A 14,137-nucleotide genomic window follows, 5' to 3' on the forward strand; every position below is an offset into this window, starting at 1 on the left:
TATTTTTCTGTGCGTGTGTCTGATGACCTCAGGTCTGTACCAAACCCTACTGGCATTGAGATGTGGGCAGACTGATCCGATCCCCACTCTGATCTTTTTTTGTTCAGGCACAGGAAGCTGCGTTAGGGAATTTTCTTGATGCACTTAAATTCAAATCCTCAGGATTCGTGACACTTTCTCAGTAATTATGCAATCACATATGTTATGACTGGAAATAAAAGATAAACATGCTGATATAATTGTTTTCTGTAAGTTCATTCAGATGCTTTACAAATGAACCAACCTTTTGATGAGATTGTGTGTTAGGCACTCATGTTGTATTTCAAATTAATAGACATTTTTTACTTGAATTAAAAACAACAGTTTATGTTAGCATGGTGATCATTAGTGGTATGAATTTACCCCTCAACCATGTTTCACCTCATGCTTAAGTTCTCTGTTAACGTTTTCTGAAAAAGCCTCATTAGTCTGCCTGCTAGCAGGGATTTTTTTTTTTTGCAATTAGAGCTTCACTACTCTTTTCATGTCAAATGACCAGGCAGTGTGATAGTTGCCAGGCACCTGAGTGGAGGTGAAAACCAATTACTGGTGGAGGTGTATTGTGTCACACCAGCATGCCTCCCTTCTTTGTCTGTCTCATCCTCGCTTCCTATTCGGATCATTGGCAATGTAAATGGATTTATAAAACAAGCTCTTTCCAGTCAGAAACAAATACACCTGTGTAAACACTCTGACTTGTATTCAGGTCCACAGGCACCTTCGAAATATAAAGTGCATTAGCAGAGCTTACAGGTCAAGGAAATAGTTAAAAGTCAATGAAAGTCACTAGAGAGAGACCAGATTTTTTTTAAATAATAACCATAATTAACATTTTAATGTGTGAATTTGGAGAAATTTTCTTAATGAGGCCCACACAAGGGTTGTCCACAGAAATGTCCAAGTACCAATGAGGATGAAGACGGATATAAAAAGTAAAGCAAATGTATAACTGATGACGCATTACCCGCAGCGTGTCAATATTCTTAACAGCCACACCTCAAGGGGAAAGAAAAAATCTCTTCATACATATTTGGCCTCGTCTTTTGATTAGCTATCACCATGGTGACATGTCTTCATTGTTACAGCTTCTTGAAATAAGAGGAGATGAAAATGACGGTTAATGAAAAGGGAAAACGGTGCTAAGGCTGCAGGCAGGATCAGATGCTGACAATGATTAACAGGGATGGAGTGAAATGGAAATCTATATGACGTAGATGGATCCAGGAGAAATGAAAGGAGGGCGAGATGTTTGTCCAAGCATGTCACCACCAAGGATATCAACATATCCCAGCTTTTATTCATTCACCAGGAATTTGAGACAAACTCAGTGAGCACTGAACAATCATAAATACCCAAAAGCTGAAATATGGTTGAGGTTGTGATGTTGCTGCTGTACTAAAGTTACAGTGGATATGAAGCGTTTGTACATCACAGTTTAAATGAATTAGAAGCAAGTTGACTCATCATTTAAAAGCTCGACAATAGTTACGGTGCATCATGAAATTATTCACAGCGCTTCACTTTTTCCCACATTTTCCCATGTTACTGCCTTATTTCAGATTGTATTAAATTAATCTCTTTTCTCAAAATTCTACACACAAAGTGTAAAACAACTAGACGAAAATCCAGGCACACGGCGGCCCATCTGGAGTCTGGATATCATTAGAAACATCATGCTTGGAGGTACTTTCATCCACCATGCCAATATTGTTTCTACAGTGAAGCATGGTGGTGGAAGCATCATGCTATGGGGGTGTTTTGGAGAAGCAGGAACTGGAACAAGAACTAGTCAGGATAGAAGGAAAGATGAATGCAAAAAGGGTCTCAACTGTGAAGATGTTTTTGGAATAGCAAAACCATTAAAAAATTAAAAAATATTTAAATAAAACCCTCAAAATCTGATCATTTTGAGAACTTTCACAAGATGTTGCCAATTCAAGACGTCACATTCTAAAGCAGCTACCACAAAGACAAAATGCTGAAATTATATTAAATGTCATATTAGCTTATGGGTATAGTTATAAAGCCAGGTTACAGGAACATGTGTTTTATTAGACTTGCCTCACAGATTAGTATGTGTTTTACACATGTAACGTAAAAGACAGATGAGATTTAAAATGATCTCACTAAGGCATTTGAACTTTTTTTTTTTTTTTTAGGTTCACAGGTTCACAGTTTACAAGAGCATGTGTCTGAGAAAGCGAGACCGATCTGGGTTCTCTTGTTTTAGTAACAAGTAGCCTAAATCAATAGTTTCCCACAGAGTAAAGTCAGAGCACACCATTCAGCGTCATGTGAGTGCTCAAGTCACGGTTTAAGCTCTAAAGTCCGGGCACCTTCAGGAAAAAAAGAACAAAAAAATTCCTGCTGACGCTCCCTGGACGCACACCTTAATGCCTGGGAGAGAGAAAGGGAGCCAGGCAGACGGAGGAAGTCATGCTGCACAGCTGAGAGGAGGTCTGTGTTGGAGCCGCTCGGGTTGTGTGTGTGCACGGATGCAAAGTCATCTCTTCTTCTTGCAATGAATGCCTTAATGTGGACGACTGGTTAGTCATCTGAAAATACCTGGACCCCCCCCCCCCACCCCCAGTCAACCCGTTTCTCCCTCCCTGCGATATGAACGGGTTGCAGCCAGAAAACGCTGGAGTTGCTGGAATCGGGGAAACCGCCGAGGAAAAGTACGGAGCTCTCGCCTTCGACACGGCTCTCAGCACTTTGGTGGTAGTGGCCCTGTACGTGGTGGTGAAAGTCAGCCTCGACGGCTTCAGGCAATGGCGTGCACGGATCTCGGTGCTCGTCGTGGGCTCGGGTCCCGTGGGGCTGACGGCGGCGCTGGTCGCTGTCCGCTCCGGGAAGGTGCTGAAGCTGACCGTGCTGGACGAGAGGTACCGGACCGCGCTGCTCTGCCGGCCCCAGCAGATCGCCCTGGACCCTCGCAGTGTGAAGTTTCTACTGGGACTCGGAGTGGACTTTGATAACATGGAGGGCTGCTGGCACAATGAGCACTTCTTCACTAGAATAGGCGTCTTTCAGGAGTATCTACTGAGCATCCTGGAGCAGAAGAAGCAGAAGGTGGAGATCAAAGTGCAGCTGGGAACTAAGGTTGATTTTTTTTTAAAATATTAATTCATTTATTTTTTAAGTCAAACACAAGCAGACGCAAAAACAATGTTATTTAAGTAAATTAATATTGAGAAAAAAATACACACTGCACTGTAAAACAAGTTTGAGTGATTTAAACATGACGTTATAATCACCATCAAAAAGCCTTTTAGTTTGCTGACATAACGTTCACTAAAAGTTACATTATTTAAATATAGTTTGTATTGGTCCAAATTTTTATTACATTTTAAGATTCAGAATTATTCTCATAACCATTGGGAATAACCATGGTAGGGCTGCTACTGGGTGTTTAGGTCTAGATATATCACCTGAGAAAATTTAAGTCATAAAACTTGTAGCCAAAAAAAAAAGAAAGGTTTTGTGATAAGCATTAATTTTAATTTAGCCTGTTTACCAACACTACAAAATGCTACAGTCAGATTTCCAAGTACAAAGCGTTAATTTCAGTGAAGATGTACAATATATAAGAAACTAATTTGTTTTACTTTTTTAATGATATGGAGACAAATCAGATTAACAATAAAATTACAATTTAGGTAAATTAATTGACTGCACTTTTATTGGCATAACTGCAAAATTGGTTGGAATTTAACCAATTGTGCCTCAAGCTGTGGAACAAATATAAACAATACACATATATACTGACTAAAATGTAAAGAAAAAAAATGGTTACATAAGTTTCATTGCCTAAATTCAGTTTGTTTCCCATCCTTGTGTTAGCTTATGTTAAAACTTACCAATATAGTCCTCCTGGAAATATACACTAAGTCAATTGTGGTTTATACTTTGTCAGTAACCAAACTTAAGTGATTCTCTCTCCATAAGAGCTCTCAGTGGGAGCAGCGTCCTCAGGCTCTTGATCCAGGCAGAACAAAGCTGATATTGACTTGAACCCCTCTACAACTCTGACATGTTTTCTTCTCCAAAAACTTCTTTTTAGTTGCTTGTAAGTTGTCATCATAAACTTTGTCTTCCTATTGATCCGTTTCTCAAATTCACGATGAACAAACCGGGCCCTGAGCAAATCTCTTTCTTGCACTCCACTGTAATCCACTGAAAGAATCCACTCAGCTGAAATCGCGTGTTACATAAACTGACCTAAAAACAACCCTTTTCAACATTTGTAGGTCAGTGAAAAGCAAATGACAGAATTAGCTTAAACAAGTCTCCACCCCGACACTTTACGGCATCAAGCAAGTGGATTTTGAATGTAATCCTATTTTGATTCCAAAGGATTTATTTTCCAGCAGAAGATCATTTTCTCGTGCATCCAARTCAAATTGCTCGGTGTGTTCTGGCTGCTGAAATTACGGCATTTTTCAGCTCCGCTTCAGCTTTCAGTACAGTATAGTGATGAAAAAACAAGACACTTACAGCTGCGGCTCAGGTAGCCGACTGAGATAAAAACTGTTGGAGAAGCTGTAAAAAGAGAACATACTCTGAGCAATGGCTCAGAGTGAGCAACAATTATTACGAGGGCAGCGACTATTTTTGKCCYGCCTTAAAATAGCCTTCACTTGTTACAATGGTTAAAACAGTATTTAGACCAATACATCTTTCGCAAGAAAGCTTACAACTACTTTAGAGTATTTTTATTGGGATTTTATGTGATGGACAAGCAAAAAGCAGAGCCTAATTGTGAAGTGGAAGGAAAGGGATTCATGATTTTCAGTTACTTTCAAATACAAAACAAAAGAAGTGTGGCATTTATTTCTATTCATCCCTTTTTACTCTAATGCATCTCAAGTTATCTAAATAGTTGCWTGTGTGTGATTTGCACAGTAATCTCAGTATAAAGTCCAACGTTCTGTGAAGGTCTTAAATGTTTGTTAGAGAAACGGGGGRAAAAAAACTGCATAATGTAAACCAAGGAACACACCGGCTACCGTGTTCTAGAACATTATACCACRTTCTGAACATCTCATAAAGTATAATTAAGACAGCAAACGTTTGAAGACGTGGCGCAGCTGGAGCAGCTGTAGGGAAATGCAGGAGGCTGGAAGAATTGACAGGACAGTTATTAGCTCCGCTCTCCATGAAAGTGGGCCTTTATGAAATGGTGGTAAGAACAAAGTGACTGTTAAAAACCCAGATGTCTCATTGAAATTTGTCACAAGTCGTGTAAAATATAGATATGTGGAAAAAAGGGTCTGGCCAGATGAGACTAAGATGGAAAATAATTTGRTACGTCTAAACCTCTGTGCTTCCTGGAGAACTGTTTCTGCACGTCATTCTGAATACGTCATCCCCTCCATCCTCATGCGATGTATCCCAAGAAACTCTGAAGTTTCTGGTKGCGACCTCACGCGATGTGAAGAGGTCAAAGGAGTACGAATACTTTTTGAAGGCGTTGTACTTGCGTAGTACATTTTGAATCTTCCATCGTACATGTTTCCAGTACACCTTGTTTTAACTTGACATTTATTATCTCTTATTTTATCGCCCTTTTTAACTTTGAATGTGTCCCCCCCCCAAAAAAAAAGCGTAATCATGCTGAATCTTAGTTTTCTCTCTGGCTCTGGCCTGTAGATTTTCCTTTTTATTTCAGTGTTTGCTCTCATCCCTTTCTTGTGACTCAGTGACCCKTGGAAGATGGAGGACAAGGTCAGCAGGGCTTTCGGTCACAGCAATCTGCGGCTTCTTTCAGAGCTGCTGCCAACCCGGCCATTTCGTCTTGATTAGACAAGACAGTGGGCTTGATGACAGATACTTTTACCCTCCCAGCCAATGCTTCAAAGGTCTGAGAATATGTTGGGGGTGGGGGTCTTTTAAATTACCTGTTCAATGTGGTCTAAATAGATTAGACATAGATCTCTTTGGATGTAGGCTATTAAAGTCCCTCCACAACCTTTTTTATTCTCTCTCCCAGCCTGGCTGGCTGTCCTCCAACTTGATTTGGCTGCCTCTTTTTCCTCCTTAACACAGGCAAGAAGCTGGTGAGAGGTTGCAAACATTCACCAGAGAAAATGAATAAATCTCTCAGTTCAAAGGGACRTTCTGTTTKTAGGACAAGCTCAACCAATATGTCTCGTATAAATAGCTTTCACTGATATATTAAATTAAAATCCACTCGCTTCCTCCTGCAGATGAACAGATAGCACAACAAGCGAAGTCATATCCGTTAGACCAGCTAAGGGGGAGGAAATGTAAACAAAGCACCAGACAGACAGTATAAATATCACCTAAAATGCATRGAAAAGAAAAGTACATTCTCAGTAAGTAAAATATTGATTTATGTGTGTAATTTTAACATGCTACATTTGATTTAACTATAATTTTTCAAKGTGATCTAGTTGTTTGTTCCCATAAATGGTTGATATTATCTAGCATCTTGGAATTAGTAGTTTTTTTTCTATCCTCTAATTGGTTTGTGTCTGGAAAAACATTCGCTTTCCTCTTACCATGCTGTGAACACATTGTTTACAATATCCTTGTTTTTGCTTCTTTTTTTTTTGCTACACTGCAATGTTTTATATAAAAACCACAATTCCATTACTACATTAAGATAAACTGAGTGGATGCAAAAGACAATTTATTTATTTGTAATTTAATACGTTTTCTTTACAAAGAGCCCAGTTTGGACTCTTTGTTATTCCCTGTGGAAGATTTTCAGATACCTTTTCTTCCAGCATTGCTTTGACTCGGTCACGTTGTTCTAGGTTGTTTGCGTTCCGGGTTTCACTTGGGTTTCTATTTTAGTAATTTCTTTGTTGTTACTTTCTGAGAATTTGCCTTATCAACTTATTCTCATCTTYTGCTATTTATGCATTTTGGGTTTTGTTTGTTTCCTTTTCTGTTTATAGTCTTCTCAGGATTTCCCTTTWGCTTCTGTGCCACCTGTGTTCATCTCATCTCCCTTTCTCCTCCCCTTCAGCCGACTAGCTGCAGGTGCAACTCATTTCCTGTTTGCCTCACCTGCAACAAGTGTCATTGTCTACCTCCTGTTTTGTGTATATAGTTTTCTGGTTTCATTGTTCTCCACTATAAGTTTTTTTTTTTTCTTTCCAGAAATTATGTTTGTTTTACTTCAAATGTTACAGGATACATAGATTCTTAATTGTTGGGGTTTTTTTTTCCAAGTCTTATCTTCATCTTATTTTTTTCTGATATTAAAATTTGTTTGATATAAGATGTACAAATTTGACCAAAAAAAAAAAAAAACCCAAATCTGAAGAAATCTTCAGATGCACTTTTATTGGATGTGTGAAAAGTATTCTTCCTTTCTGTGTTTTAGTTTACGGAGGAATACCTGCAGCGGATTCTGCACAATGACTGGCCTCGAGTCATCGTGGTGGCTGATGGATCGTGCGGAGACTCCTGCTCCATTTTAGGAATCAGCTCTGACTACATTGTGGAGTCCTGCCATGCCTAYGGAGCTAATGCTACCATAGAAAGATCAGATCAGAGGCAGGTCAGGAGCCACACTCTGGTTTTTGTTTTTCATAGASATCCATCAGTTTGTCCATCTGCTKATTTCAGCTTTTCCAGTATCAAGTGGCGGACTGAACKGACCTGTTGTGGAAACAGTGGATCAATGGTGCTAAATAAATTCTGTAGATWTRCCAGTGTTTACAAATTGGTAAAATGTTCAAACCCAATATCAATAAAGCATAGGAAACTATGAAAGCATAGGGATTATCTTTGAAATAAAAGTAATGAAAAACACRAAGTAAGCAGGAAATTGGCTACMCCTATCATTACCATGAATTGTATGTGTGCATTTTACCACATGTACTCTGAACCAATAAATATTGTGTTCTTGTTTTTGTCAGTAATGAACCCTGCTTCAAAGAAGGCAGCTTTATTTGCTTTCCTCGCGTGAATGATCTGCCCAAACAATGTAACTGGAAACTGTGGCATGCATYGGTCCTAATCTGAAATACATCTGGAGATTGATGTTTTTTGCCCATTTCTTTTTGCAAAACACCTCCAGCTTAGTCACGTTAGCCTGAAAGCTTCTGTGAACATCAGTTTTTGAATCTTATTGATTCGCAGTTGGATTCAGATCCAGATAAGAGTCCAATTGAGAAAGCCATTCTAAAGTCGGATCTGAACCAGTAGTGTGCAAACTGTTCTGTGTCATGGGCCAAAAAAAAAAAAAAGCACAAAACTAAAATCACAAAAAAGAAAAGCATCTAGTTTGCAAATTCCTTTGGGTCAGTTTGGGAAAAATAGAGAAAAACCTTAGCCCATTGCCAGTAATGATAATATTTGGGTGACTTGCTCTTAAAAAAAAAAAATCCACAACCTGTAAAAGCGCACACATGGTCAGTGTGACCACACTGGACCACACACAAAGTAAAAAATGTGGGATCTAAATGACCCTGTCTCTTAAGACCTGGGTGAGTTATAGATAGGAAGCAAGTTATGTGGAAGTATTGTGAAGGTAATCCAACAACCAAACATTACGTATGTTAAAGTGGAAGAAAAAGAACAACAATTAGAAGTTCAACAAGAGTTTAACCGTCTGAATCATCAGATGACGGATGTCAATGAAAGCTAATTGCTCAAATTATATTTCAGTTAATAATAGATCATCCACAGTGACAACAGGAGAGTAGGATTATTTCCGTTGAAGAAATAAGCAGGTTCAGGTCAAACGCTCCTGGCAAAAATGTGACTAACGCGCAAACACAAGCAAGTGTCTCTTGTTGTTTTTATGTAACCATAACCATTCATATCACGTCCGCCTTGCTGGCTGTGTGGCTGCCTTTTATTGGCCACTGTTCTCTCTGGCTGCTTCCTGTAGTGATTGAATTGTCCTCCCAGGATATGACCTGGTCCTCCTTACTGTCCATTGCCACCCAGTTCCCACTCCCCTTCCTCTCTTTCTCCAGTGCCTGCTCTAAAAGCTGCTTTATGCCTCTCTGCTGTTTTATGTCACTGAAAAGAAAATTGATCAATTTTCTCTTGAGGGAAAATGAGTAGCTACAAGGTTGAGCGGCTGAATAAAAAGTGAGCTATTTTTAATCTCTTCTGAAGTGACAGCAGGCCTGCAGACAGAGGTGATGATTTTCAGATGCGTTTGTCTTGCTGGGACTGCAGTTTATGGGCTTGAATTGATATGAATAAGATGAATTAATTACCTGTTTTACTGCCTGTAGGTGCCCACACCYGAGATACGTGCGCACAGCCTCTATTTTGACCTGTCTGCTTATGGAGTGGAGGCTCTCCGAGAGCACAAAAACCCGACAGCCAAGTCTGGCTTCCACCTGAAGATCTATGGCACCTTCAGAAACCGCTACATGGCCCTCGCCTGTCCCACTTCTGACACCAAAATGGTTCGTTACCTCAGACAGACTGCAAACTCCTTGGTAAGACTTCTGTTTCTGTATGCTGTTGTGAAGACGTAGTACGGCTTTTAATATTCATCCTTAGCTTCTTTTTTTTTTTTTTAGGAAATGCACTTTGATTCACTTGCGTGATTGAGTCTCGGTATTCTGTTTACATGGGTTACTATTATGTGTATTCATCTAGCAAAAAGAGCAGCATATAGTTGAATAAGTAGAGAAGAACCTTCTGAGTTGGTACACCTACATTACTGTGAGCCTTTTCTTTTGTTTTGTTTTTTTAAAGCCTCTTGATTGTCCAGTCAAGGTTCTTTGATCATGCATAGCCTGCAGCTACGGCACACAGAGCAGTGGTAGTTCACTCAGGTACATAGCAAGACCGACCATGGAGCTCTTGTTGCTATGTGGGTGGCCATTCGAATGCACCGTTACTTGGTAACAGTTGGCTTTGCAAGTATGGGTCGAAGAAGAGCAGAGTTGAACAGAGAAAATAGAGAGAAGAGAGACTTGTCATTCAAAACCSACAGATGCTGTGGAGTTGATTCAAAAGCACAGTCATCAGACGCRTTTATTTTTCGTTAAGTAAAAATGAAGAGGGTGAGTAACCGTCAGATCAGCTGCTCACTAATAGCTGAGAGCATCAGYAAGTGCTAGAAGCTATGACACAGCAAAAGGTGTGTCTGTTTGGTGATCTGGAGCAAGAAGAAAACAGCAGRCATCTTAGAGAGGAAGTGATTTAACTCCTTCAGCTGAGTAATAGCTGGATGCATGTTTRAACAAAAATACTGAACCTACCATTTAACATTAAAGTAATCAGTGTTTGGTAAGAAAATGCCAAAATTATGGGATATTTGTCTTCCAAAGTTAGTGATGCAACATCTCTCTTTTTTGTCATTTTAAAGTCTCTCGGTATATATTTAAACCTAAAATGACTACACAAACATCATAAAAATAAATAAATCTAATAYGGTATTTTTTAAACATTTAAGATGCTGTTTTGTGAATTTTTTTCAGCAATGCATTTTTTWAAATGCATTGCTAAATAAATTCAAAATTTAGCGATTTTGACTTTTGGGACTGAACAATATCTATTGTTAATTAAAGTGTCCCCTTTCATTTTTTGTGTGTGTTTTACAGATTTATTGAAATGTATTAATTGAACATAAGGACACTGTGCACATTAACGAACACAATCAAAGCATTTATAAATACTTCAGATCGTCTCCTAAGGGTAATATCAATTATGCAAATTTAAATTCAAATGTTACATTATTTTTACCTTTTGGTCCRGAATCACATTTGAAAAGAGTTTTCAGCTCTAAGTAATCCTCAAATATATCAATATAAAAGAAGGATTAGTGGTGCTGTGATGAAATTAAGTTTCTACCAACGGCCCCATACAACCATTTTTTACATTTTCAAAGAATATGTCTTAACATATTTATTGTTGCCTTCGTTTTGTTGGTCAGATCATGAAGAACATTTTCCACGAATCCTTCAACGCCTACAAGACAGACATTGAACCTCGTCTCAACGACGTGACGCTCCACCACATGCAGTGCAGCCGCCGACTCTTTGAGGTGCAGCTGTCACACAGACGCATCAGCGCCGCCTACATAGAAGGAGAAAATGTTGCCGTCATTGTGGAGGGCGAAGCGGCACGCGTCCTCAACTTCGACACAGGTACGAAGCCGAGTTCAAGCATGAACTTGTTTCTTCAGTTCATCCTCTCTAGACAGGATGTCCTTTTGTATTAATTGCTTTATTATTTTCCATTCACACTTTCATGTCTTTTTGTTTTTACAAGAGTATCTATTTATCCACAAATGAACTGTAAATCTTATGGCTTTTATCCTGTTAATTTAAGTGTATTTTTATCTGTGTGCCTTTTCACAGGTTTTGTGTTTGAATCGTACCTCCCCATCATTTCTGCTCTTAATAAATAACAACAGAGAGAAGAAAAGACAAGCTAAATAATAGTCTGAACACAGAATTAGACAAGAAAGGAAATTAACTGAAACTGAATAAATGATTAATGAAAATTGAAGGCTAAATTTTGAAACAAGTGGCATTTTTTGAAATTCAGATATGTGGTTTATTTTATGAGTTTTACTTAAAAAAAAAACTAAAAAAATAATTAAAAATTTTGCTTGGCCATGACGGATGTTTTATTTTTCAACCCATTACAAATACATTTATTTCTGACCACTGGAGATTTGCTCCTCCACATTGTGTAACATTTAAGTATTTCTCTGCCAAAGCATCAYTTCTTTACCCAAATATGTGTTGAGACAAATCAGCTGTCGTAGCGTCTGCAATTTATATTTTCAAATCTCTCTGATTCCTCCTGCAGGGTTTGGGGTTAATCTGGGAATGCGAGGCCTTGAGTCAGTGGGGACCTTCATTTATCGGACAGCCACTGCTGTGGACCAGAATGATATTCTAGAGGCGCTGTCAGCTAAGATGCAGCACTCCAAACAGGTGGCAGAGACCTTCAAGCAGACAGGTCTGACTGAGTCGATGTATGAGTGAGGAGGCAGCAGATCCTGCTGTGTACTAAGTGCCACCCAGTGGACAGAAGTGGATCAGAACGTGAAGACTAGGCCTGAAGCCTTCGCCGTGTTAATAATGTCATTTCAGACTGAGCTTAAAGAGACTGATCAGACAAATAATTGAGAAAATTGGTAAACGCTTTTCTGATTTACAGGCAACAYATGAAGTTGATGAAATCAAGTCGTATTCAGGAAACCAAGGACAATCATAAAGCTGCAACAACATATTTTCTGTGGTTTGTATGGAAAAGATGTTCTGCTCTAAAATAGTTGGAATTAACTGTGAATTATTTTCCTCTATTTTTCCTCCTTTAATTAGACAATCCATTGACTTGATTTCCAGTTAATTGACAGTTGTGCACGAGAGCTGCTGGAGAATAACAGACTGTGTTGAAGCATCTTGCAGCTTAGAGTGAGAAATGCTAGGGCTATAATTAACAATGATAAAAAAATAAATAAATAAAACATATGCTAGATCAGATGATGTAAGGCAGCAGCTGTTCCACACGGGGTTTTCATTGCCTCATTTGTATCTGTGTTGTTGGCTGCTGATAAGGTGGCACACTGGTGATAATAATGGTCTTAAGCATTTGAAACGATATCTTCTTTTTCCTTGTACATATTTTATATGGCCATATTGTGATTTGTTTTGTTTTTTTTACATATTTTCATCTTGATGATGTGAAATGTCTCAGTGATAATGTAGTAGAAGTGCCAATAAAACTGATGAGGAACTCATGCAGTGACAGTGGAATAAGTGCTGCTTCTATTTATCTTTTTTATCCTTAAATTAGAAATCAGTTTGGTCCRGTAGGAAACCGTGCACGTATGATTATGATGYATKATGTGAAAAAGTGATCCATAATGGCTATTCATTCAGCTTTTACCTAAAGATGCTTTAGAATGCAAGGACACTCTGAAAAACAGATTACAATTTATTGCAAAGCATGAAAGTTTTTAGATTAGATATCAAAGTAAAAACAAGAATAACTAAAAAAAAAAAACATTTTCAAAACTGTTTCAATTATATATCCATACTCACCATTTTTATGTTTTCTCGAGCTTCCCTTATTTCTTGTTTACTACTTTCTACTGATCTCTGTATGTGTGTGTGAATGTAAAAGTGGCTGAGGTGTAAACTGCTTTAAATTGTCAGTTTTACCAGAAAYGTTTGATATAAAATCACTGTGTAAAATCTGCAAATGAAATATTAAACTACAAATGCATGTGTTTTATCTTGCACAATGCACCTCYGCCTGCCTGTGCTTAATTTAAAAATTAACAGGAMGTTATTTCTGTTTATWTTATGAAAGGAAGCAGAACAAACAAAAGTGTTAAAAAGCCGTCCTCTTCTAAGCGTTGTCATTTATTCCACTTGCTTCTGTTTTCACAGRAAATTTATAAATGAGCATGAACTAAAATGTTTGTGGTATTTATGGATGTTTATGAGATGGGTTCAAAGGCTTCCAAGGCAGGTTGATTCTTTTAAAATTKAACAGATTAAGATTTAACACTATATGAAAAATTAAAACGAAAGGATAAACAGTGATTAAGAAATGTACTTTCATAGCTGTAAAATAAAACAAAATTTGGTTAATTTATGTCCTTTTTCATTAATGATTCAGATTATATCATAGCTCCATCGTCCATCAAGTTCAYGTTTTTCTGTAATTATTAAAGTTCCTGTACTTTAATTTATCGAACAGAAGGAGTCTGTTTGTCTTTTCTTGGCAAAATTGTTTACCAGCACTAAGAAGAAGGTGATGYAGTTTTGGTTTGGGGGAACAATGATGACAACATGGTTTAGTATCAAAAGGTAATCTTACATTACCAACACATTCRTGTCTGTAGGAGATTGCAAAACCACAAACTGGTGGGAAAATTGTGATCTAAAAGCATTATTTGGTTATTAATGTGATGASAATCATTTTAAATAGAAATTCTTTAACATTTTGCAAGGTTGTGATCTAGTAACTTCATTTGTCGCTTCAGCATTCAGTTGTTTGTTTCTGTTAGATTGAAAAGATGGAAAATGTAAGAGACTTAAAGAATGCTATACAATTTTTCTTTACAGATGATTTGTACTGATCACAATGGCGGCGTACMAATACAATAATTCATTATTATTTAGTG

At 38.0% G+C, this 14,137-nt stretch overlaps 1 protein-coding gene across 1 annotated transcript; it reads left to right on the forward strand.

Moving 5' to 3' along the window:
• Window positions 1–796: 796 nt before the first annotated feature.
• On the forward strand, window positions 797–13,253 carry LOC103466044 (uncharacterized). Its single transcript, XM_008411347.2, has 5 exons — window positions 797–3,141; window positions 7,397–7,573; window positions 9,267–9,476; window positions 10,922–11,135; window positions 11,806–13,253. The coding sequence occupies exons 1-5, from the start codon at window positions 2,656–2,658 to the stop codon at window positions 11,982–11,984; spliced, it is 1,266 nt and encodes a 421-aa protein (XP_008409569.1). The 5' UTR covers window positions 797–2,655; the 3' UTR covers window positions 11,985–13,253.
• Window positions 13,254–14,137: the final 884 nt, after the last annotated feature.

This window comes from Poecilia reticulata, linkage group LG6 (genome assembly GCF_000633615.1).
Source record: "Poecilia reticulata strain Guanapo linkage group LG6, Guppy_female_1.0+MT, whole genome shotgun sequence".
NCBI classification, from domain to species: domain Eukaryota; kingdom Metazoa; phylum Chordata; class Actinopteri; order Cyprinodontiformes; family Poeciliidae; genus Poecilia; species Poecilia reticulata.